The 26,100-nt window shown below is 41.7% G+C and overlaps 1 protein-coding gene across 7 annotated transcripts in view; it reads left to right on the top strand.

Moving 5' to 3' along the window:
* Positions 1–26,100, top strand: part of atad2 (ATPase family AAA domain containing 2) — a 41,119-nt gene that overhangs the window by 7,932 nt on the left and 7,087 nt on the right. For 5 of the 7 annotated variants that reach the window (XM_086218994.1, XM_086218993.1, XM_086218989.1 and 2 more), the window contains exons 5-15: positions 17,525–17,609; positions 17,722–17,803; positions 20,148–20,312; positions 20,683–20,803; positions 21,913–21,927; positions 24,250–24,351; positions 24,586–24,694; positions 24,966–25,081; positions 25,408–25,582; positions 25,718–25,806; positions 25,893–26,052. In XM_086218994.1, the coding sequence (XP_086075120.1) occupies positions 17,525–17,609; positions 17,722–17,803; positions 20,148–20,312; positions 20,683–20,803; positions 21,913–21,927; positions 24,250–24,351; positions 24,586–24,694; positions 24,966–25,081; positions 25,408–25,582; positions 25,718–25,806; positions 25,893–26,052 (1,219 nt within the window). The remainder of the gene's footprint in view (positions 1–17,524; positions 17,610–17,721; positions 17,804–20,147; positions 20,313–20,682; positions 20,804–21,912; positions 21,928–24,249; positions 24,352–24,585; positions 24,695–24,965; positions 25,082–25,407; positions 25,583–25,717; positions 25,807–25,892; positions 26,053–26,100) is intronic. The other 2 variants (XM_086218990.1, XM_086218992.1) reach the window with 2 other exon arrangements.

The raw sequence follows: 26,100 nt of genomic DNA, 5'->3' as shown, positions 1-26,100 counted from the left end.
ATCCTTCTCTCCCTGGCACGGCTGTTCAAGGTGCGGCGATGCACCTGGCAGAGGAAGCTGTGACCCTTCGTCACATCAGTGCCGCAATTCTTGATATAAGGAACAGCCCGAGCTCTTGTGTAATGCTTGGCTCTGTGCTTCCTGCACAGAGCATCGGGATCAGTCTTTGAGAACATTTGGCAAATTCTCCTGTGGTAGGAGAACTCAGGGGCAGTGGTCAGGCTCCGGATCTTAGCCTGCCTGGTGCAGCAGTTCACTCCATAATTATTTTGCCTTGCAGCATTGGTGCTCGGGGCAGGAGTTGGTCTCCAGACAATGTCCTCCATGGGACCGTAGTTGCTGCTATGCTGGACGGCGGATGGCTCCCAGATCATGTCCATAACCTCATTGCTTGCGCTGTAGTATCTTTGGAGCTGGGACTGGACCAGATACATCACAAAGGAACTCATAATGGGGCTTCAAAAGTCTCTGCTGGTGCTGAATTGTCTTCCACTTGCTCTCAGTTTTGTCTGGTCCCAACTTGCTCTCACGTTACTAGTTGTGTTCTTTCTTTCTATATATTTGTTCTCTCACCAATTCTACATTCAGTCATGTCTTCTGCTGTCATGTCAAGATGACAGTCACAAGCCAGAATGTCTTTCTGTGATCTCGTGGACTGAGACTTAGCAGGCTGTGTTCTCGTGAGGGTCAGAATTCAACCTTCATGTTGAGTTGAGAATTACAACGCTCCCATTTTATGTGCGCATTTTTATAAAGTCCAGGCCAAGAAAAGCCATCTTTTTTGTAATTAAATTTGTAATGATGCTATCTTGTGATAATGGTAAATATCTTGTTGTGATGGTGGATTAATTCATCTGGCTGTTCAACATGTTAAAGTTCATTATCCCTACATGCCAAAATATATTTTATGAGGAGTACAATTTTCTGGCCTCAATCAGAATGTGTGCATTTTGTTTTCGTCAACATTTTTTCTCAGCTCTGTAAGTTTTGAAAACGATGTGGGGAACTCGTTAAACTAGTAAAGTATGCATTTCTGTGTGCAAACTAGTGAGGGGCGTGGGTGCATGTCAGGATATTTTGCCACCAACACAGAATCCACACTTTAGTCATGTGATGGGATGGCTACTCTGCTCATGATGTTAACGGACAAAATGCGAATTGAAAGAGTGACACAAATGTGTTTATGAACAAAACACATGTCTCCAGTAGACTTTGATCCAACATTTGAAGGTCACAGGGAAACTCATTTGTCTCTTGTGCTGCCAGTTCAACCCACTTTGGCAGATGACCCACTCAGTCACCTCAGTTTCAACTTTGTTTTGAATATTCCATTGAGGACGCATAGGAATGTGGACACAATGTCCTTTCTCTGAAGTGGAATTCGAATTCACACCTCCAGGACAGACTGCGACCTGAAGGCAGCACCTTCGACCACTCTGCCATCCTGACAGAAACTGGAAAAGGTAGACTGCAATATGAAATGAATTGATTCATTGGCAAAGTAGAACGGCTTCCACAGGAGCTACTGGCTCCTTTGTTGTTGCATTTATTCATCGTCTTCCGCTTATTCCTTTCTATTAAGGGTCGTGGGGGGGCTGGAGCCTATCCCAGCGTCTACGGGTGAGGGGCGGGGTTCACTCTGGACAGGTCGCCAGTCCATCGCAGGGCCAACATAGAGAGACAAACAACCATTCACACTCACAGTCACACCTACGGTCAATTTAGAGTATCAATCAGCCTCGTCCTCTCTTGATGTCTTTGGACTGTGGGAGGAAGCTGGAGTACCAGAGAGAACCCACACAGGAACAGGGAGAACATGCAGACTCCCCACAGAAAGATCCCACCCCTGAGCGGGGACTCGAACCCCGAATCTTCTTGCTGTGAGGCCACAGTGCTAACCACTGCACCACCGTGCAGCCCTGGCTCCTGAGTTGTTGCCTTTATTGTTAATGTTAAATACACAGTCTGCAGACATGGCCAAACGAATGGCCAAATAACAGAAGATCCAGGTTTGACTATGGAGCCCAGGATTAACAACAATGACACCAGGAAAGGCACAGAAACTGTATGGCTTTTAAGAAACAGTATGCTTCCCTATTTATTACTGTGGAACGACAGTATGAACACAGGAAATATACAAAAGAACCTCCCCTGGATTAAGTATATAAAATAACAAACCAAATTAAAATTCAAAAAAAGTTTTTTTTTTTTTTTCAGCTGCTTGAGTCTTTTTTTATTGCTTGTGCAGTCCGCTTTACTGGATGTGCACCTTTCAGGTAGAGAGATTTCACGCCACCCTACTGTGTGATTATTTGTAAAGTGAAAAAAGGATTCAATTCCGCAGTCGTAGGTCTGATGATCCTCCAGGGTCCGGCTCGCCATCTACGTCACTCTGGCTCCGACATCTAGGCAGGTCCAGTCCAAGTCCAAGGTTCTCTCAAAAAAACTGACCTACAATAAGTAGGATCAGAACACATACCTTCATTTTTTTCAGATCTCACAGCATGAATTATTGAACATAAAAAAAATCTTAAATTAAAACTTAAAAGTTCATGTTGAGTCTGTGTCCGTGGAGAATATTTGCTTAAACTGAACTCAAAGTATCATGTTACAATATCAAAATACTAATTTTTCCCCTAACAGTATTATAATAGTTATGTTCTTCACATACCATTTAACATATTTGCATAGCAATAACATTGCAATGTTCACAGTGGGTCAACATGACTTAATGTGCTTAAAATGCACAAATAAAGCACCAGACATCCACACAGGAAACCACAACTCAATACAAAAACCCAACAAAAGTGCAAATAATGTGTCTCATAGGGATCTTAAAAATATTGCATCAGTGCTTATGTGTTAGCCTAGCAATGCTACCTGGTGCTGGAGCTAGCGTTTCGCCATTAGCATCCGTGCTAGCGGGTAGCTCGTAAAATTAGCAGCTGTTGTGTTGAATTAGCGGTTTATCATTTAGCCTTTAGCATGACAGGACGGCTGCATGCCAATGCGATTCTCCTTCCAAGCGAGTCCTTCAGCTGCACTCTTGCAGGTCCGGTCGTTCGGGGGGATTCCACTGTTTGTATTTGTCCTAGTTTTTGCCAATTTTCAGAGTTTAATCGACTTTCTTGCATTTCCTGTCCTGAAGGTCGTGTCTGAAGCGTGCTTGCTCTCTCTCTTCCAGAGCCTTAGGTGGGAGTGAATCTGGGCCAGCAGGGTCATAGGGCGTGTCTGCTCTCATCATTAAGTGACTGTGTTTAACTAAACCTAAATATTTTTAATACAAGCTATTTTAAATGCAGATTTTTTTGACCAACGTCGAAATTAGTATGATATGAATTATTGTTTATATAATTAATATATTAATATTAAGATTAACTTTAAGATTAATAACCTGCGTTACACAACTCCCCTTCTAAAGCCTGTAAGAGATCTGCTGTAGGCTCCACCGAGATTTGAACTCAGATCACCAGATTCAAAGTCCAGACTGCTAACAACTACACCAAAGAACCTGCCTGAAATAACGGAATGAATGTATGGCACTCACCATGTATGAGGGACTACATCTATCTGGATATAATCTTCACAAACAAACATGTTTTCAAATTTTTGGACAGTGACACATTGCTCTTATTTGGAGGGCCATTGGATGTGAAATATCCCAAACCTCTGAGATCAGAGCGTTCACTTTGACCTCAGTGTCCTGACTTTGGGGGCTCCTCCTTTGGTCTCCAAGTTCTCACTTCCATCTGACTAAATCTTTTTTGGTTTTAAATTAAAATTTCTGAGACCCAGATGATGTCCAGGAAGAAATGCAGACATTCAGTTTGTCATCTCAGCTGTTCTGTCTGAGACATCAAACCTGCAATTTAAAAAAAAAAAAAAAAAAAAGTTACAACCCAAACCGTGACCTTTACAGGGCCTAACAAAGTGTCTTTTTTCCCAAACTACGTGGGGAACTCGTTAAACTAGTAAAATATGTGTTTCTGTGTGCAAACTAGTGAGGGGCATGGGTGCGTGTAAGGATATTTTGCCACCAATAGAGAAGCCAAACTGTTGTCATGTGATGAGATGGCTACTTTGATTATGAAGTTAACGGACAAAATGTGTATTGAAAGAATAACACTGTGTTTTTGAACAACATGCATTTCTTCAGTTGACTTTTTTTTAGATGGCCTATAAGAGACCTGCTGTAGGCTCCACCGAGATCTGAACTCAGCTCACTGGATTGAAAGTCCAGAGTGCTAACCATTAGCATTCATTGGGCAATCAAAAAGAATTATGAATTAAAGCTGCATGCAGCATAGTTATGAGCTGGAGCCTCCTAGCACCTGCCGGGTGAATGAGAAGTTGTCCTGAGTCCAACAATGTAGGTGTAAAAGTGGTGAGAGTTTTAGTTCAGGAGAGAGAAGTCTCAGTCTGACCAAAGTGTGAGAGCAGAGCTGAGAGCTGCGCCTTTAAGAACCCCTCCCCTGCTGCCCTCTGCCACCTGTGCTAGAGTGGAGAGCAGAGGAGGAATTTTTGAGAGCTTGTTTTGTGAAAAATGCTCATAAATCGCCAGAGTTTGGTCAAAAGTTCAGTATAATATATTTTTGTCAGGAATGTAGTGATGTTACTTGTGAAGTGGTGCGAGTTATAGTGTAGAGGTGAGAAGCATCTGTTTGAGGCTATGTGTGTCTGAGGAGAAAGCCTCCCCATTGGTTTACATTGTAGGGGGAAAAGTGGGTCCTGGACTTTGAGGGCCTATAAAGTCCAAACTGTTTTTATTCCCTTAAGGTCCTCCAGTGTGGTCAAATTAATGTCTTTGTCGTGATATTTAGCAAGTCTTCAGACCCCACTAGTGACTCTTCTTTAAAAAATCAAGTAGCTGCATGTCTAATAACTTTTTTTGTGTTATGGGAGACTTTAAGAGACTGTAACATGAAAGCACATATTGTTCTTCCTATTCTCAACGAGCAGTAGATCCTGCTCTGGGCACCTCCCCTGTCCCAAAGCACTCACATGTAGTGATGTCCTGATAAGGTTTTTTCCCTTCCCGATCCGATCCCGCTACCAGAATTCCATGTCAGCCGATACTGATAACATTTCTGATAAGAGTGCTTAAAAAGGCAATTAAAGTATCATAATTTTCATAAAATAAAATCCTACCTTACATGATATGATTGCTGTCATCAGGTTAAACCCTTTAAAAGCATTAGCTAATAAGAAGAGCATACACAGAATGAATGCCACAGAAGCGTTTCTTTTATTTTATTCCAACTAAAAACTTCAAAATAATCATTTTAAGTTTTAAGCTGTTGTATCACTCAAAACAGTAGTGCAATGATATTTTTATGTAAAATCAAAGAGCATTTTCTACTCAGTACACAAGTAAACAGGAACACAGTTACCAGTTGTCAAACTAGTGCAGCAGTACAGTGTGATACTGTAACAAAAAATCTTCAACAGGTGGGCAAACACAAATAATGAGGTACCACATGGGATAAAGAAATACACAACGATCCCTAAGTGCAACCATTAAGTACTGGTAGTTTTGTTTTTTAGAAATATTTTAAAGAAACAATATTGGAACAGCATTCCAACTTGTGTATATATAGGCTAAGGCTGTTGGTACAAGCCGGCTCAAGCTTGAAACAAAAGAGGAAGCTCACACAGAAGGCAAGTTTACCCTTTATTGGCCATGTATTTGGGCATCCAAACATAACATCAAGAGGTGTTGAAGTCAGTAGCATCAGTGGTGTCTGGAGTGTGTGGATTAGTGTATGTGTGAGTGTATATGTGCATAAATCAAAAAAAGTTAAAGGGAAGAGAGCTGAAGGGACCCAGGCAGCAGCATGGTGGCAGAGACCGCGTGAGCCGAGGGCGGCAGCCATCTTTAAAGGCAGGTGAGCCAATCTGCATAGGTGTGCTGCTTTTCCCCTGACGACCCTCCACCTACAGGCACTCAGAAAAAAAGAGACCAGGCAGGGTGACAACCAGGGTTGCACACTGTTCAACTTAAATGAAAATAATCAACAATTACGGGGAGGGGTAAGCAGAGAGCCACATACAGTATGCCAAGTGGCCAAGTTACTCTGGCAAGTTCCTCTTCAAGAGGATGAGTTCTTCTGCTCCAAAATAATACATCCTAGATATCAATTAAGGAAATGTTCCAGTTTAAAGTCTTTTTTTTTCATCACAGCAGAATTTGTTGAGAACAAAATAACATAAGAATGATCGATGTAAAATTAAATTATTATATTTAGTTTTAGCAAAATGTTGTGAACGTTTGTTTTTTACATTGTGATATTTTGGTGTTCCCTTTTATTTTTTTGAGCAGTATATTTTAATATGCAAAGTTACAGATTTGTACTATATTAAGTCAAGTCAATTTTATTTATATAGCGCCAAATCACAACAAAAGTTATCTCATGACACTTTTCAAGTAGAGCAGGTCTAGTACCACACTCCTTCAATTAATTTACACCCAACAATTCTCCATCAGCAAGCACATCCTGCAACAGCGGCGACAAAAACCTTCCTTTTAACAGGCAGGAACGTCGAGCAGACAAGATAATAGGGGACCATGAGCTCTGTCAGGTTTGAAGGAGCCTGACTGTTGAGGACTTTGTATGCTAGGAGAAGAATTTTGAATTCTATTCTAAATTTGACAGGGAGCAAATGCAGAGAAGCCAGTATAGGAGAGACATGGTCTCCTCTACTAGTTCTCGTCAACAGCATTTTGAATCAGCTGGAGAGTCTTTAGGGACCTACTGGTGCAGCCTGATAGGAAGGAATTGCAGTAATCCAGCCTGGAAGTGACAAAGGCACAGACTAGTTTTTCTGCATCTTTTTGAGACAGGATGTGTCTGATCTTAGCAATGTTTCGTAAATGAAAGAAAGCAGTCCTAGAAATTTGCTTCATATGGGAGTTAAAGGACAGATCCTGATCGAAAAGAACTCCTAGGTTCCTTACAGTCGTGCTGGGGGCCAAGGTAATACCTTCCAGGGTACCTATCTCATTAGATAGGGTGTCTCTAAGATGTTTTGGACCCAGGACTCCAGTTTTGTCAGAGTTTAATAAAAGGACATTATGGGTCATCCATGTTTTTATCTCCTTTAGACAGGCCTCCAGTTTAGTCAGCTGATTTATTTCATGAGGATGCATTGACAAGTACAGCTGTGTGTTGTTAGCATAGCAGTGAAAATTAATTGAGTGTTTCCTGATCATGTGACCAAGAGGAAGCAGATAAAGGGTGAAGAGGATTGAGGATTGACTACAGTGGTTTCCGAGGGGTTATCATTAGTTAGTAAGAACTGAGATCGACCTAGTAAATATGACCTGAACCAGTTTAGTGCAGTTCCTTTAATGCCAATGACATGTTCCAGTCTCTGTAGAAGGATATGGTGGTCAATGGTATCAAAAGCTGCACTAAGATCTAACAAGACCAGCACAGAGACGAGTCCCTCATCTGATGCTAGTAGGAGGTCATTGGTAACTTTGACTAGTGCTGTTTCTGTGCTATGATGAATCCTGAAACCTGACTGGAAATCCTCTCATAAGCTGTTGCTGTGGAGAAAGTCACAGAGCTGTTGAGCAACTGCTTTCTCCAGAATTTGAGAGAGAAATGGAAGATTTGATATTGGTCTGTAGTTGGCCAAAACTTCTGGATCCAGGGTTGCTTTTTTGAGAAGGGGTCTAATTACTGCCACTTTAAAGGACTGTGGGACGTAACCAGATAACAGCGACACACTGATCATATCTAAGAGAGAGGTGCTAACGAGGGGTAGAGAGTCCTTAAGTAGCTTGGTTGGAATGGGGTCTAGAAGATAAGTGGATGGTTTAGAGGAGGAAATGATTGAACTGAGCTCATGAAGGCGAACGGTAGAAAAACTGTATGTCTGGTTCTATAGCTGCCTCTAAGGCTTCTGAGGCTATAGGTGCTATGTTGTCAGCTGATGGCAGGAGGAGGTGAATTTTCTCTCTAATAAGGACAATTTTGTCATTCAAGAAGTCCATGAAATCTTTGCTGCCCAGGGAAACAGGAATGCTAGGTTCAGTAGAGCTGTGGCTCTCTGTCAGTCTGCCTACAGTAATGAAGAGGAACCTGAGGTTGTTGTTGTGTTCCTCTATCAGTGTCGAGTAGTAGGCTGCTCTAGTTCTATGAGGGGCTTTCTTATAGCTTTTAAGACTATCTTGCCAGATCATATGAGACTCCTCCAGTTTGGAAGAGTGCCACATTCTCTCTAACTTCTGGGCTTTTTGTTTAAGCTGTCTGATTTCTGAATTGTACCAAGGTGCTTGTTTCCTTGGATTTCCTGGATTTATAGATTTCTTTTTTAATGGGGCAATTGAGTCCAAAGTAGTTCTCAGGGTGCCTTTTGCATTCTCGAAAAAATGATCAATTTGGGAGGGACTAAGGTTGACAACAGCTTCCTGTGTAACAATGGGATATGACACTGAATTTAATGGAATCGCTTCCTTAAATCTAGCTACAGCCTGATCTGACAAACGTCTGGAAACCACTGTTTTCCTGAGTGGAGTGGAGTTGATTAGTACAAATTCAAAAGTGATTAATTGATGGTCTGATAAAAGCGCGTTGTGTGGAATACAACTAGATGTTCAGCTTCAATTCCATATGTTAGGACAAGGTCGAGGGTGTGGTTGTGACGGTGAGTCGGTTCATGAACACACTGATGCAAACCAATTGTGTCTAGAAGAGAGAGAAATGCATCACATGAATATTGAAGTCACCTACAATGACTTTATCTTATGTGAGAACTAAACTCGATATAAACTCTGAGAATTCAGAGTCAGGACGTGTAGGGCAGTACACAATAATAAATAAGAGCGGCTGTATTGTTTTCCAGGCTGGATGAGACAAACTAAGAATCAGGCTTTCAAATGAATTGAAACTTATTTTGGGTTTGGGATTAATTATAAAACTTTGTCAAAAATGGCAGCAACTCCACCTCCTCGGCCAGAGCCTCAAGGAATATGAGTGTTAATGTGACTGGGAGGAGTGGATTCATTTACAATAACATACTCATCATCATATAGCCAGTTTTCAGTGAGACAGAGCAGGTCAATACAATTGTCAGATATCAGTTCATTTACCAATTCAGTTTTTGGCATCAGAGATCTGATATTTAATAGTCCACATCTAATTTTTAGATTTTCTTTGCGTTAATTTTGATTCGGTTTTTCTGACTGACTCCTCTAAAGGTAGAATTGGAATGAGTAAACTGACGTGGTCGGGGGTCAGACACAGTCTCTATATAGTTTTGGGTGGGTAACTGCCCTAATGGACGAGCAGAGAAGTGTGTAAGACGGCAGCTCTGCTTCCTGGTCTGAACTCTGGGTTGTCAGGGTTTTGGTTCTATTATGAACTGGGCCATATTTCTGGAAATGAGAGCAGCTCCGTCCAACGTGGGATTCCGTCCCTGCTAATCAGACCAGGTCTCCCCCAGAACGTTTTCCAATTATCTATGAAGCCCACTTGGTTTGCTGGACACCACCTCGACAGCCAGCGGTTGAACGACGACATGCGGCTAAACATGTCATCACTGGTCCGGTTAGGCAGGGGACCAGAGAACACTACGGAGTCCGACATCGTCTTCGCAAATGTACACACCAACTCAGTATTAATTTTTGTGACCTCCGACTGGCGTAGTCAGATGTCATTACCACCGACGTGAATAATGATTTTATCGTATTTATGTTTATTTTTAGCCAACATTTTTAAATTTGACTTGACATCGCTCGCTCTGGCCCCTGGAATGCACTTGACTATGGTTGCCGGTGTCGCTAATTTCACTTTTACATATTGTTTGTTACTTGGAAAATGGACATACCTATCTTTGAGAAGTGCATCCAAGAGGGTTGCAACGGCATTCAAGGTCTCCTTTTTGACGTGTTAAAATCTTCTTTGGACACTCTCTAGGAGGGTGGTCTTCATAGTTATTATACCAGTGTCTTCTGGGGTCTCCTCAGAAAGAGCTATTTTTAGCGAGGATACATGGGGGATCACTTCAGCTGCAGTGGAGGTGGAGAGGCTAATCTTTTTGGTCACCTCTTCAAAAGGCTCCAGAACGTGGGCAGCTTTCTCCAGCAAAGCCCACTTGTTGGCTGAGAGGGTCGATAGCAGCTCGTGTTCAGTTCCATATGATGAAATGGCCCTCCTCAGCTGCAACATGCTCCGTATCATATAGAACGAGCTATTCCACCTCGTCGCCACGTCTTTGAGCAAACGTTTTGTTTCGGTTGCACCAAGCTCTCTTTGGATATCCTCAAAGCGCGATGTAGCCAGTGGTGAGTGTTTAAAATGTCCAATTGTTCCTCTAGCTTCAGCCAACGCATCTTTCCTGCTTCTTCGTGACAGCAGGCCTTCTTTCACTAGGAGTTGGAGCGAGTGGGCAAAGCACCCCAAACTCATAGCTTGCATGTCCTCGAATGCTTTCTGCATGTCACTTGTGTTGTCGTGCAATACAATGTGGAAAATTATCCATGGTGATCTTCCATCTTGCAAACATCTCTCTCACTTTCTCGCCAATGGTGTTAGCAGTATGTGACCCACGGAGTTCAATTGCGTTCAGAACCGCACTTTTCAGTGTAAATATGGAGGTATCCACCCAGTGTGGTGTCAAACTGATCACAGACACAGGGCTCACGCTGGAACTCTAAATGTCTGTTGTAAAGCTTACAGCCTCTGCTTTGTTGATCTGATCGGCAACGTATGCCGTCACTTTCTCATACAGCACGGGGAGGCTTTTGTCTGTTACGGGATGATGACTTGGCATGGGTTACTTTGGCTCTAAATGGTTAAAGAAGCGGCAAAATCCAATGTTTTCAACGAGTTGAAGGGGTTGGTCATGGAGAACAATCATTTCAACTAGGAACTGGGTTGTTGTCTTTGCTTGTGGGCTCTCAAAGGGATATTTTTCCCATGCAATAAGTGAGGCTTCAATACTCTGTTGCTTCGGTCCTTCTTTTTTTTTTTCTTGTTCTAGACGAAAGCTGCATACTCTTTAGCATGCTTCTTCTCCAAGTGGCTAATTAAGTTGCTTGTGTTAAAATTGGCGACCTTTGTGCCACCCCTCGGAATATCCTTCGCACAGACCTTGCACTTTGCTTGTTTTGCTGGTGGGTGAATCCAATGTAAAAAACTCCCAAACTGCTGACATTTTGTATCCTCCATCCTCAAACGCGCTCGACTCAGCTGCAGCACATGCTGTAGTTATTTTGTTTCCAGTTGCACATCCATAGTGCGCGCGTCATGTGATCATGCGTCATGTGATCATGCTTAGACTGGAGGGTTCGCCGATACAAATTTACCCCAATAAGGACATATCGGCATCGGGACACCCCTACTCACAGGCAGCCCTGTCCCTCTCACCTGCAGCAAGAGCAGTAGATGTTCACCCCTCTGCATCCAGAGTAAAGGACAGATATATCAGCCTTTTCAGGTCTTGTGAGCATGTGACTCCGTTTCCCAGTTCATGTCCTTTATAAGCAGCGGGGTCCACCCCCCCCAACAGAGAAAGTTCATTTGTAAGTCTAAACATATTCGTGATATTTTTCACATGCTTGTTTGTCTCCAATGATGAGAATCCTTTATCTATTGAGTCAGAACAGTCTCATAAGTAATAAATGCACACAGAAAGGAATTAATGGACAAGACAGATTCACAAATTTGTTTCAATGTACAAACAAATGTGTTTCACACCTTATTTAAGTAAAAAATATTCACATAAAAAAGATTCATGAACACATTGCTCATGCACTCACAAATAGAAAAAGAAATCACAAATATATACATCTAAAAGTATTTGCAGTCTTCATCAAATACATATTTGTAGCTTGTTACATTCATGTATAAACCGTTGGACCTGCAACAAGGTGCTTTTAATTTGTAAACCTCGCTGCATTTGTGTGTGAGACTTTTGAGACTCCCCTGACGTGACTCCGATCCACAAATGCGTTTTTTCTAAAAGGAGATTGTCTGTCTGTAGCCAATCAGATGTCTCACTTCTTTACAGCCAATCACGAAAGTCCCCCCCCCCCCCCCCCACACGCCTCCACACGTTGGATGTTTATGACGTCATTTAAAATCCACACAGACAGCCAAAGCATCGATGTACTCGGGCAAGAGGCTGTATGATTTTAGCACTGCTAAAGAAAAAAGTAAGACGGGAGACATCGGCCAGATGGCCTCTGGTCACTCAAATGTAAGTGAAAAAAATATCTTTTACGTAAGTCATGTTTTAGAATAATAAATGATTGTTTATCATGAATAGTGACGTTAATTCACATTGTTAGAGAATTATTTGAAACATGCTAGGCATCTAGCCACGTTATCAGTCAGGGACAATCAGGGAGGAAATGAGAGCTGTTACTTTCGTCTATAACTCTAATGTTTGGACTAATGAATAATTTTAATACCCGAAACAGTAAACACAGCTAATAAACCAAATAAAAATCACCGCTCAAGTACCTTTTCTTGCTGTCGCTGAAAACAGGTTCTTGAATGTAACTCGGTCAAAGTAAGACGAGATTCAAGATTTTGTGGGCATTTTTTGCAATTCTGTGAGGTCGTGCTGTACATGCTGACAAAGTGAGACATATCAGACTTGTATGAGGTCGGAGAAAATCGCCCTGTTACTTTACACTGGGCTCTCCCCTAACGTTACAGTGTACGCCTGACTTAATGTGGCTAGACGCCTAGCACGTTTCAAATGTTTCTTTAACAATGTGAGTTAACGTCACGATTCATGATAAACCATCATTCATTATTCTAAAACATGACTTACGTAAAAGAGATTTTTTTTTTCACTTACATTTGAGTGACCAGAAGCCATCTGGCCGAAGTCTCCTGTCTTCTTTTTTGGTTTAGCAGCGCTGAAATCCTCCTGCCTCTTTTCCAAGTACACCTATTTTTTTGCTTTTTTAAAAAAAGTTTTATTAAAAAATATACATACAGAACAAAGCTGATTATCCAACGGTACAGCAACGCAGAAACGTAAAGCAATAAAAAGAGATCATAACAAAGACAAATAATCCAAAAAAGAGAGAGAGATGAAAAAACCCATCAACCACACAAAGACTTTTCGTTCGTTCGTGTCAAGGCTTTTGAGTTTCTAAGTTCGTTGATGATGGTGCTGGACTGATGAAGTTCCTGTAGGAAAACTGTAAAGTTTGGATTGCTGTCAGACCATTTCCTCTTATGAATATGAAATTTACCTAAAAATAAAACAAGTTGTACAAAGAAGATGAAGTTCTTGTAGACTTGGTTTTCTTCAAAATAAAGACATTTGTCCTTTTCTTGCAGATGCCAAAGTACATCGATACTCTGGCTCCCTGTGCCCATTTTAATGAAGTCATAAACACCACGTGTGTGTGGGAACTTAGGTGATTGGCTGTAGAGAAATGAGACATCTGATTAGCTCCTTTTAGAAAAAACACATTTGTGGATCAGAGTCACGTCAGGGGAGTCTCAAACGTCTCACACACAAATGCAGCGAGGTTTACAAATTAAAAGCACCTTGTTGCAGGTCCAACGGTTTATACATGAATGTAACAAGCTACAAATATGAATTTGATAAAGACTTCAAATACTTTTAGATGTGTGTATATATATATATACATTTTTCTATTTGTGTGTGCATGAGCCACTTGGTCATTTGGTTTATGAATTTGATTTTTATATGTGAATATTTTTTACTTATATAAGGAATGACAAATATTTGTGTGTGCATTGAAACAAATTTGTGAATCTTTCTTGTCCATTAGTGCATGCAAAAAGAGATTCACAGTCAATTTAAATCCAGCATACAGTTTTTATTTCAAATAAATCAGACAACTGCACAAATGAAAATTAAAGAGAAAAAATAGTTTAAAAAGATTTTACACTTTAAAGCTTTTTAAAGTTTATTTTCAGGTTTAAAGGTTGGTGGTGAGGAGGACACCCTGACCCTCCCTGTCATCGCTGTCATGTTTTCTTGTGGTGCTGTGGTTCTTCTGATGAAGGGTGGCATGTTTGCTGTCTCAGGCTCCACCAAATATCTTCTTTAGGATGCCACAATATGGCCTCTTCAGGACTCCATCTTCCCCGGCATCGGTGGCACAAGGGTTTCTTCCGGTGCCACATCACTTCAAGTAGAGGACCCCATCGTCATTCTACCGAATGGTGCGACGATGTACCCGACAGAGGATGCAGTGACCCTTCGTCAAATCAGTGCCGCAATTCTTGACAAAAGGAACAGCACGAGCTTTTGTGTACTGTTTTACTCTGTGTTTCCTGCACAGAGCATCAGGATCTGTCCTTGAAAAGGTGTAGCAAATTCTCTGGTAGTAGTAGAATTCAGGGGCAGGGGTCAGCCTCCGGATCTTAGCCTGCATGGCACCGCAGTTCACGCACGCCTTGCAAAATAATTATTGTGCAGTGAAATAATGTTGCTTGGGGCAGGGGATGGCTCCCACATCATGTCCATCACCCTATCGCTGGCACCATAGCATACGTAGCGTACAGGTACTTCCTACCAAGCTTGGTGAAGTAGTTCTCAACATCAGCACTGGCGCTTGGGGCAGGGGTCGGCCTCCAGATCCTTCTCTTCCTGGCACGGCAGTTGATGGTGCGACGATGCACCTGGCAGAGGAAGCTGTGACCCTTCGTCACATCAGTGCCGCAGTTCTTGATATAAGGAACAGCACGAGCTCTTGTGTAATGCTTGGCTCTGTGCTTCCTGCACAGAGCATCGGGATCAATCTTTGAGAACAGGTGGCAAATTCTCCTGTGGTAGGAGATTTCAGGGGCAGGGGTCGGGCTCCAGATCCTTCTCTCCCTGGCATGGCTGTTCAAGGTGCGGCGATGCACCTGGCAGAGGAAGCTGTGACCCTTTGTCACATCAGTGCCGCAATTCTTGATATAAGGAACAGCCCGAGCTCTTGTGTAATGCCTGGCTCTGTGCTTCCTGCACAGAGCATCGGGATCAGTCTTGGAGAACATTTGGCAAATTCTCCTGTGGTAGGAGAACTCAGGGGCAGGGGTCAGGCTCCGGATCTTAGCCTGCCTGGTGCAGCAGTTCAGTCCATAATTATTTTGCCTTGCAGCATTGGTGCTCGGGGCAGGAGTTGGTCTCCAGACAATGTCCTCCATGGCACCGTAGTTGCTGCTATGCTGCGCGGCAGATGGCTCCCAGATCATGTCCATAACCTCATTGCTTGCGCTGTAATATCTTTGGAGCTGGGACTGGACCAGATACATCACAAAGGAACTCATAATGGGGCTTCAAAAGTCTCTGCTGGTGCTGAATTGTCTTCCACTTGCTCTCAGTTTTGTCTGGTCCCAACTTGCTCTCACGTTACTAGTTGTGTTCTTTCTTTCTATATATTTGTTCTCTCACCAATTCTACATTCAGTCATGTCTTCTGCTGTCATGTCAAGATGACAGTCACAAGCCAGAATGTCTTTCTGTGATCTCGTGGACTGAGACTTAGCAGGCTGTGTTCTCATGAGGGTCAGAATTCAACCTTCATGTTGAGTTGAGAATTACAACGCTCCCATTTTATGTGCGCATTTTTATAAAGTCCAGGCCAAGAAAAGCCATCTTTTTTGTAATTAAATTTGTAATGATGCTATCTTGTGATAATGGTAAATATCTTGTTGTGATGGTGGATTAATTCATCTGGCTGTTCAACATGTTAAAGTTCATTATCCCTACATGCCAAAATATATTTTATGAGGAGTACAATTTTCTGGCCTCAATCAGAATGTGTGCATTTTGTTTTCATCAACATTTTTTCTCAGCTCTGTAAGTTTTGAAAACTATTTTGAGAACTCACTAAACTAGTAAAGTATGCATTTCTGTGTGCAAACTAGTGAGGGGCGTGGGTGCATGTCAGGATATTTTGCCACCATCACAGAATCCACACTTTAGCCATGTGACGAGATGGCTACTCTGATTACGATGTTATTGGAGAAAAGGCAAATTGAAAGAGTAACACAAATGTGATTTTGAACAACAACCATTTCTTCAATAGACTTTGATTAAACTTTTGAAGGTCACAGGGAAACTCATTTGTCTCTTGTGCTGCCAGTTCAACCCACTTTGGCAGATGACCCACTCAGTCACCTCAGTTTCAACTTTGTTTTGAATATTCCACTGTGGAAGCATAGGAATGTGGACACAATGTCTTTTGTCAGAAGTGGGATTCAAACCCACACCTCCAGGAGAGACTGCAACCTGAAGGCAGTACCTTCGACCGCTCGGCCATCCTGACAGAAACAGTGAAAATGCAGACTGCAATATGAAATGAATTGATTCACTGGTAAAGTAGAACGGCTTCCACAGGAGCTACTGGCTCCTTTGTTGTTGCATTTATTGTTCATGTTTAATACACAGTCTGTGTACGTGGCAGTAAGAAATGAATTTCATTTTTCTAAAGGACAAGAAATGTACCATAACATTAGAACTACACAATAACTCTTTTTCAGTATGTTACATGGGACACATTCCCAACAGAAAGGTCCCAGCGAGAGTTGAACTCGGATCGCTGGATTCAGAGTCCAGAGTAGAGATAGACCGATATCGTTTTTTCAGGGCCGATACCAATTATTCGTCGTCAAGGAGGCCTATAACTGATATTTGGAGCCGATTTTTATTTGCAGTAAAAGTGAATATATTGGCATCAAAATTTTGAGTCCAAACTCCAACACTTAACTTTGTTTAAATGCCTTTGAGCATATGTTTATTCAACATTGTACAAAAAATAGACGTGGTTGTTTTAAAAATTTTAATAAAAAGTGCAGGAAGCTTCCAGGCTCAGCAGCATGTCTTGTAAAGTCAAATGAAAACTTAAACAAATAAACAGCGGTGTGTGTAAGCACTGTGCATGGACAGCCTTCCCTGCTGATTGGCTGTTACCCTGTGGTCAGGGGTCACCAATCAGATGGTGCTGTGGGTGGGGCAATGCTGGAGACAGAGTAGTGACTGCAGACAGAGAGGTGCGGCTGCATCAGAGCCACAATAACCCAGTTTTAAATTGATCTCTTATCGGCTGTCAGATTTCTTAAAAAGGCTGACGCTGATATGCCTCAAAATGCAGAACATCGGCGCTGATACTCGATCCGGCCAATAATCAGTTCATCCCTACTCCTGGCACATTTGAGTCAGTTTGATACTGTAAACCCATTCGATCCCACCAGGGTTGGGTCTTCTGTGGGCAGATGAGCACAGGTTACTTTGTCAAATTACACTCAAGTAATGTAATTTGGCAACTTATGCTTATAAACTGATGGAAATGAGGATTCAAAGAAGAAAGTTTCGGAGTGATGTGTTACTGATGTGAAAATATTGTGTTTAAGATGTGCCGACGTAAATATTAACATTGATATATTTTTTCAACTGCTCTTAAATATTTTTTCAGGTTTGTGCAGGAATATGTTTTGTTTGCATATGCAAGTGAAAAGGAGCCCTTGTTGGTGAATAACAATATGACACAATCGTGTTTTAAAATGCAATAAATTCTTCCTCCGATTTCCCCCTAGCACTGCTGAGGCCGTCCTCCAGAAGATGGACGACATGCAGAAGATGAGACGCAGGCTGAGCAGGGAGCGAGACCCTGAAGAACAGGTGATGATGACCCATTTAGTGGACGACTTTCCAATATGTAGATTTAGTCGTTGCTACAAGCCTTCGTAATTATAGCAGACAGTTAATGAACAGATGTGTCTTGTGTGAGCAGCTGGGGGTGTACACAAGAGGCAGAATAAGAAGGTCTCTGAGGACCAATGTGGAGGGTAACAACCCCGAGGAGGAGAACCAAGGTGAGGCGCATGATGGTGAACAGGCACACAGCCGGAAATCAATATGGAGATATGCTAAGCAGGATCCATTCTGCTGAATGCTTCTTTTTTTTTTAAATTTCACTACATGGAAGGCTGAAATTGTTTCATGAACTTGCTTAGGATTTCTTAGTGCAGACATCATTTTTAATGTTGGTAAGTAGAGTTGCACCCACTGAGTATGTTAGCAGTCAGGTGTTCTACTGATCATGTCCTTATTTCAGTGTTTCCCACAGAGTGACATTTTAATTGTGGTTTTGGGGGCCATGTATTCACTGTACATTAACTTAATTTAACTTTTGATATTAACATTGTTTCAATTTGTTTTTCTAGTGGTAGAGTTAGTAGGATTGCTTTCTGAGCTGTTCCTGAACACATCACAATATAAAATACAAACATCTCGGGTTGGTGAAACATTAGGACAAGGACTCGTCAGTCTGATAATACTTTTCACTTCTCAGCTGGTTGAGGAAGCAAAAATCAAACGTCAGAGTATGACATAAACTTTTACGCTTTGTTAACTTACACAGGCAGCGCAGCTGCTAAACAAAAGAAGCAGAAGCTCAGCGCAGGCATAAACATTAGCTAACTTAGATTAGCCTGTGCTGTTAGCTCTGCTCTTGGACATTAAAGAATGCAGCTGTGTTAACGGCTTTGCTTGTATTGAGCTGCTACTACAAACTTGTCAACACACACACACACACGTTGATTTAATGTGTTTTTCCAATAGTTTTTCTCAGTTTGTCAGCTAAGGTTACTTTTCATCCTCTCTTAAAGAATGGAAACCAACCAGCTGTTACCAGAGAAAGTTCTGGTTAGTCAAACAGTCTTAAATGAACAATCAACAACACTACTCTGCTTCTCCTTTTCTTCGTTGGTTTTACTGTTGGACTAAATCCACATAATCATCTACTGTATAGGAGAATACAGTGTCATGCTTATTCACTGACGGGTGCACTGTCTTGGGTGAGAATGAGATTTGCAGCTCAAAAAACAGACAATAAAATGTGGCAGACTGTATTTGTTGTCGCAGCTCGCCGCAAATAAATGAATACGTGGGAAATGTTGTAATTGATTTGACATATTGGACAAGAAATAGTTTTTTCTTTCTGACTTTGAAAAAGTCCGTTGTACGTATGCTTAAGCATGGTTTTGTTTTTAGAAACTTTTTATTGCATTGTATTTTCTGCCGTCCTTCTTGAGCAAATCAAAGTTAAAACAAACCAGCAAGTGGAAAAGGCTTTTGAAGGTCGATATTCATTTCTCAGTCCAGCATTGAATATTTAGAGTCCTAACTTCAGGTGTGATCAGTGGTGCTGAAAACGTGACAGCTGGATGGACATGTCAAGTTTTGCCCTTTTCGCTTTTATGTTGCTGTAAGATGCCTTATCTACACACACACATGAACAAACCTGCCCAACATGTTGCTGATCAGCCAGAAACACCACAGCTACACCTTATTTTTCACAGTGTGAGTTCCACAGAGTACGATACAATCATGCTAACCAGTGTCGAGCAGCTGATGGAGAGTGTGCAAGAGGGAGCACAGGCCCAAAATAAGTTTCAAATTCAAACATTTACAGAGTGACGCATCTCACAGGCCTCACACAGTTAAAGTTAGGTAAATGACTAAGTCATTAGATATAATTAACACATTGTTTATTTACCTTCATCTCAAAATGCCATGTTATTTATTTACTTGAACTGCTAACTCTGTCAGGTTAGCTTTGATGATCCCTTAACGATCAACAAAATACAACAGGAAAAATCATCTCCCCTTTGTCCCGAGCAGCCACAGAGACACAGGTGGCCCAATACAACCAAATCTATTTCTAAAATTTAGTTACTAACGATGTAAATAAAACTTTTTGTCATTCACTGTCATGTTTCTTTCTCTTTCTCTTCATTTTGGAAATCCTGTTATTTCAACTTTACCTGATGGAGCAGTTATAAATCATCTTTTGGCTAAAAACGGCTCAACAGAATCTTGTATCACTCTTGTCACTTTATGACGAGATGACATGTAGTGTTGATGTTCAAGTGTTAAATAGTGGCCGTCTTCATTTCCAGTTGATTGAAGGGACAGTTGTTGCTAAAAGAAAAACACGGTCTATTGGCGCAGTTACTGTTGCTAAAAAAAATCTTACTGAAGCTGTAGAGTAAAAGTGTCATAATTCACACGTTAAAATGCAGAGCTGTTGTTGATAATGCGGCTCTTATTGTGAATTCAGTGTTCTAAACTTTTTAAGACAGTAGTGGTTGCTTTTCATGCACTTGGCTCTTTCATACCTTAGTTTCTCGACTAAGTATTTCTTTTCATTCACAGCAGGAGATGAGAATGATAAAGAGGAAGAAGATGGAGAGGAGGATGAAGAAGAAGATGATGACGAAGATGATGATGAGGACGGGGAGGATGAGGAAGAAGAAAACCAGAGGCGATATGACTTCAGACAGAGAAAGACTGTGGTTCGCTACCAGGCCCCGCAGGATGGTACTGCTCCTGTTCAACTTGATCAGTACAGCAGTTGGCATTTTCTATAAATGGCAGATGAGCAAGAAAATTGAAGCTTTGAAGTACTAAAAAAAATATCTAAAACTTGTCATTTCAAACAGAGTTCTTTTTAATTTGGTGTAATTTGACTATTTCTATTGTATCTTGCTTAAACGATAGTTACGTGTTTAAACAAGCAAATTTAGTGGACGTCATACTGGATACATTTTAGTGACTTTGGCCCTGTCAATCGTTTATGCTGTAAAAGGTGGGAAAATAGGTTCCTATTTGGAAAACCCCTTACAGCATCTGAATAATTCCAATAATATTGAATTAAACAGTTTGAGGAAACTCAATTTTGTTTTGCCAGAACCCAGAGAGCCCAGAAAACGCAGCATTTACTTCAAGGACCACTCATCTCCTACCAGACGCAGATTCCGATTCAGCTCCACAGCCCCCAGGAGCCCCTACAACAGGAGGAGAACCAGCCGGTTAGTAACACCCAGCATCTGCTGAGCTTTAAAATACACCAGGATCTGTCTCTGTAATACTGCATAATAATGCATCCAGATAGCAAACGTAGTAATTGGTAAATATGTATACCAATTTTGCTCACTGTTGCATTTAGAACACATTTTACCAATAATCTCGGAACAGACACGGACACTTTAAATAAAAAAAAAGAAAAACATGGCTTTTTAACCCATCGAAGTCCAGGGCTCCAGACTGTGACCAGTTAGTCATCATAGTGTAACACATGACGCACCTGGCGGAAGCGACTTATACAGGACTTGTTTGGTTTACTGGAACAAACCCTGAAGGTATACATTTTCAAAGTCCTCCTCGCAACGTGAAACGACAGCCTCCTCTGCACTACAAAACTTGCTGCAGACTTGAAACTGAAAGTGGTACATTTTGACCAAGAGTTGGAACGTAAAATAAGGCGTATCTCTTGGGTTACTTCGCTGAATAGTTGTCTTGATGATAAGAATAATTAAGTTTCCCCTCGTTATAAACTTCTTCCTTGGCTTTGCACCAGCCACAGCAGTTATGCAAGTATTGATTCTATGGTTCTGTTGCAGACCATTCTGATACCCATGCCGTTGTATAACGACAGATACTGACAGTCATGTACATTCAGTCACATCGGCTCTGACTACCATATTTCTGGTAATGTTACACCTCTGGTCCGGACATTACTCTGTATCTGGAGACGTAATCCCGATAATAATCATCTTCTTGAATTCTCTATTCAGAACATGTATTGTTGTTGAGACTACTTTTACACAAGAAAGTCAAGTAATTTTTTAACATTACCAAGGTGGTCTCTGATCTTAGTCCTGTGCATTTCCAGCCACCTATTTGATAGCCATAGCACTGTGCTGTCTCTGGGTCTCAAACAACCTACAGCCTGTGCTACTTGTGGAAAACGTTTGTCTGGAGCCCTTGACTTCCTCCACAGCTACACAGAAATGACCTCTAACAACAACAACAACAACAAGTTATTGATTTGACCATCACTAGTATCATATTTACATGTTAAATCATTCCAAAATTTCCCTTTTGCTTCTTTTTCTAATCCTCTTCCACCAACCTTCAGGAGTAGTTCTGAGAGGTAAGATCCTCACAGCTCTACTTTTGTTGGTGTTGATTAGTTTTGTTGTGGTTTTTATTGATACATGTATAACATGGTTGTGGCAGATGGAATATTTTGGTAGCACATGTTAGATATTGCAACGGTGAGTAGTTTTGTTTCTGTTTTTGTTTTTGTTTTTTGCCTTATTAAAATGCTGACTTTGTTTTAGACTATATCAAGAAATACATTTGTTCTAATTAGTTTACATAATAGATTGAAGTGTCCCGGCTTCAACCATTTCAAAAGTTTAAAAATGGATCTTGATTTTAATGCACTCTAACAGTAAACTTTCTGTCCCGAATTTCCATTTCTGTCAGTCAATATATATATTTTTTTATTTTATGTCAAAAGTGACATCTTTTTTAATTTATTTATTTCTTCAATTAATCCAATTTTCAGCCATGGCAGGAGTAGATATTATTCCACATTTCTCTTGCTCAATGGCCCTCATTTTTCAATCTAGTGTACAAACCGGCATGAGCGTGAGATCAAGTCATCCTAAAACTGGATTCATCCATCCATCCATCCATTGTCTTCCGCTTGTTCCTATTAAGGGTCGCGGGGGGGCTGGAGCCTATCCCAGCAGTCTCAGTAGTCTCCTGTCTTCTTTTTTGGTTTAGCAGCGCTGAAATCCTCCTGCGTCTTTTCCAAGTACACCTATTTTTTTGCTTTTTTTCTAAGTTTTATTAAAAAATATACATACAGAACAAAGCTGATTATCCAACGGTACAACAACGCAGAAACGTAAAGCAATAAAAAGAGATCATCCATCCATCGTCGTCTTCCGCTTATTCCTTACTAGTAAGGGTCGCGGGGGGGCTGGAGCCTATCCCAGCGTCTATGGGTGAGAGGCGGGGTTCACTCTGGACAGGTTGCCAGTCCATCACAGGGCCAACATAGAGAGACAAACAACCATTCACACTCACAATCACACCTACAGTCAATTTAGAGTATCAATCAGCCTCGTCCTCTCTTGATGTCTTTGGACGGTGGGAAGAAGCTGGAGTACCAGAGAGAACCCACGCAGACACGGGGAGAACATGCAAACTCCACATAGAAAGATCCCACCCCTGAGCGGGGACTCGAACCCGGAACCTCCTTGCTGTGAGGCGGCGGCGCTAACCACTGCACTACCGTGCCGCCAAAACCGGATTCAAGTGTGATTTATTAAACTGGTTGTTCCTCGCTGATCACGACACACGAATGACCTGCTGTTAGTAAATGCAGCAGCTGAAAACAGTCGTCATTTAAATGTAACGCCGCGATATATTCTGGTTTTAGAAGACTCGCACCTCGAGTTTAAGACATAGAAAAGCATATTCCAGCTGAGAAGAGGAGCTTTTCTGACCTGGAGATTGAAACCTTCACATCACCTGATCGCGTGAACCAACTAGATTTATGTGACATCATTAAAAAGAGAAATTAAAGGTGGAAGGTGGGAACGTGCAAGTTGGATTGAACTCACTGCTATATGGTCAACAGGGTTTTTGTCATCAATCAGGCAGCAGTGGATGTTTTGATATACGATTAATAGAACCCCACAGACATGTCAAAAACTTTCTCCAGTGTGTAGTCGCTGCCCCCTACCCTCTGCTGGTCCAAGAGAGCTGTCTGTCCTGAAGTACAGCTACAATGTGACATCTGAACAATTCTCCAACTGTACACAATCTGAGACAGAACGCTAGATTTGAAAATAGCATCTGCTCACATCCGTATTGATAACGCTGAGATGAGTGTGGGAAAGATTGTGTGTCCCATTTCCTGTCATACTTTTGTTTGATAAATGAGGGCCATTAGTATTATTCAGTGTGTCAGGCCCTCCTGTGTTACTGCTTACACTTATTTATCTAACTATAATACCAAGAAATATCGGTCTTTTATTCAGTAAACTCAACAACCTCTCATCCAGTCAAGGTCAAACTGAGCGTCTGCATTGCTATGGCCTTGAGAAAGTATGGTGCTAAGTTTGGACTCTGGGTTCAGAGGACCTAGGATGCCAGAGCGCAGTCAGTGTTACTGAGATGACACTCCAGCTTCTTCTTGACAGCTGGGAAGTCAGACCTCTAAGACCAAGCTCAGAGATGAGTCAGGTTTTGGTCAAATGACCCCGGGCCCCTCAAACAACCGGGACAACATAGACTACACTAATATTTAATATTTAAAACTGTACTTTCTAAACAGGCAATCATGTTGGTTAGAACCTGTATGTTAGATTGTGTGTCCTCAGGTTAATATTAGTAACTGATGCTCACCATAGAGATTGGACTAGTGCTCATGTTTTTGCATCATTTGCCCTCCCAGAAGGAGACATGCCATCCACAGTAGCGACTCCACATCCTCTTCTTCAGACGATGAGAAATTCCAGCGGAGGAGAAGTAAGAACAGGAGTAGGTCCGTTAACAGGTAGGAGCCCACGAAGGATTAAAGCATTCATTTCTATGGTAGTGTTTTTACGCAGACTATTTCAGTTGTTCTTTAATCAAATTTTCCCTTTTTCCTCTACCAGTCGTGTTCTTTGTATACAAAGGGATTAGAATCAGCATCTCCGTGTATTAAATACAGTACAGCGTGTATTCAAGATCAAGATAATCTTGTGGAAGTGTTTATGGTTTTACCAAATACATCCGTTCTCTGCAGATGTTTGCCAATGAACTTAGTTAAAGAAGACCTGCTGGGAATCCACAAGGACCGGATGAAAATTGGAGCCAGCCTCGCTGATGTGGACCCAATGCAAATAGACAGGACTGTAAGGAGTCTTAAATGTCCATTTGATCCCAAATGTGACTTAAACCTAAATCTAGCACTTGCAGTTCTCTGATACCTAAGAGTGGCGATGTGTCCAGGTGCATCATCTTTTATATCCAAAGTACTTGTGACATTTAGATTTAAATTATTAGAATATGTTCCTGCAGATACAACATGGATGACCACATAACTGTACAGCTCGTTCGGCTCAGGTGTGCAGTTACGATAACAAGACAACTTTGTAAAATCCCACCATTTGCGATGTTATCCAGGTGCGCTTTGACAGCATCGGAGGTTTGAGTAGACATATCTCCGCTCTGAAGGAGATGGTGGTCTTCCCTCTCCTCTACCCAGAAGTCTTTGAGAGGTTCAAGATCCAGCCCCCTAGGTAAACAGTCTGTTTGTGAACAAGTTTTGATGCTTGGCAAATATGAACATGTTCAGCTAGTTTTGTATTAATTTATATTTGCATTTCCTTTTAAGAGTATGCGCTCATTCCTGACATCGCCAAATAGAAAAAAAGTAAATGTGCTAACATATTTTCTGTCTCTCTCTTGCTCTTTCTCTCTCCCTCCCTCTTGCTTGCTTCTGCAAATTATGCACATCAGTGTTTGTTCTTCTTAATCCACCTCTGCCTCAGGCTTTAATTAAACTGCAACTTAATCCTAATCATATGTTCATCTGTCACGAAGCTATCTTTTTTTTTTTTTTTAGGGGCTGCCTCTTTTATGGGCCTCCAGGAACAGGGAAAACCTTGGTGGCCAGGGCGCTGGCCAACGAATGCAGCCAGGGGGAGCGAAAGGTGTCTTTCTTTATGAGGAAAGGAGCTGATTGCCTCAGTAAATGGGTGGGAGAGTCTGAGAGACAGCTTCGGCTTCTGTTCGACCAGGTAAACCCACCTCATAAAAGTTCCAACACTTCTGAAAGCCCTTTGTTGTACATTGATTGCTATTTTAATCCAGAGAGGACATCAGAATGCAGATAATTTAAGATTTGGTTTGAATCTGTATTGAATTCCTCTTAGGCGTACCAGATGCGCCCATCCATCATCTTCTTTGATGAAATTGATGGTTTGGCTCCAGTCAGGTCCAGCCGACAGGACCAGATCCACAGGTGAGCAGCACTCATGTGTTTGTAGTGTGACTCAGTGGATTGGTCATTTCCTCTTTGATACAGGGAGTCCATTTGTGTCTCTGTAGCTCCATCGTGTCAACTCTACTGGCTCTGATGGATGGACTAGACAGTAGAGGGGAGGTCGTAGTGATCGGAGCCACAAACAGACTGGACTCTATCGATCCAGCTCTCAGACGACCAGGACGCTTCGACAGGGAGTTCCTTTTTGGCCTGCCAGACGGAGAGGTGAGAGACAGACTGTCTTATGGGTAAGGTTGCTCCGATCAAGATCTT

This window comes from Aulostomus chinensis, chromosome 11 (assembly GCF_037954235.1).
Source record: "Aulostomus chinensis isolate RoL2024-O1b breed Wild chromosome 11, RoL_Achi_v1.0, whole genome shotgun sequence".
Classification (NCBI taxonomy): domain Eukaryota; kingdom Metazoa; phylum Chordata; class Actinopteri; order Syngnathiformes; family Aulostomidae; genus Aulostomus; species Aulostomus chinensis.
Note: the sequence above shows the minus strand (reverse complement) of the source record. Positions and strands in the feature narration are given on the sequence as shown.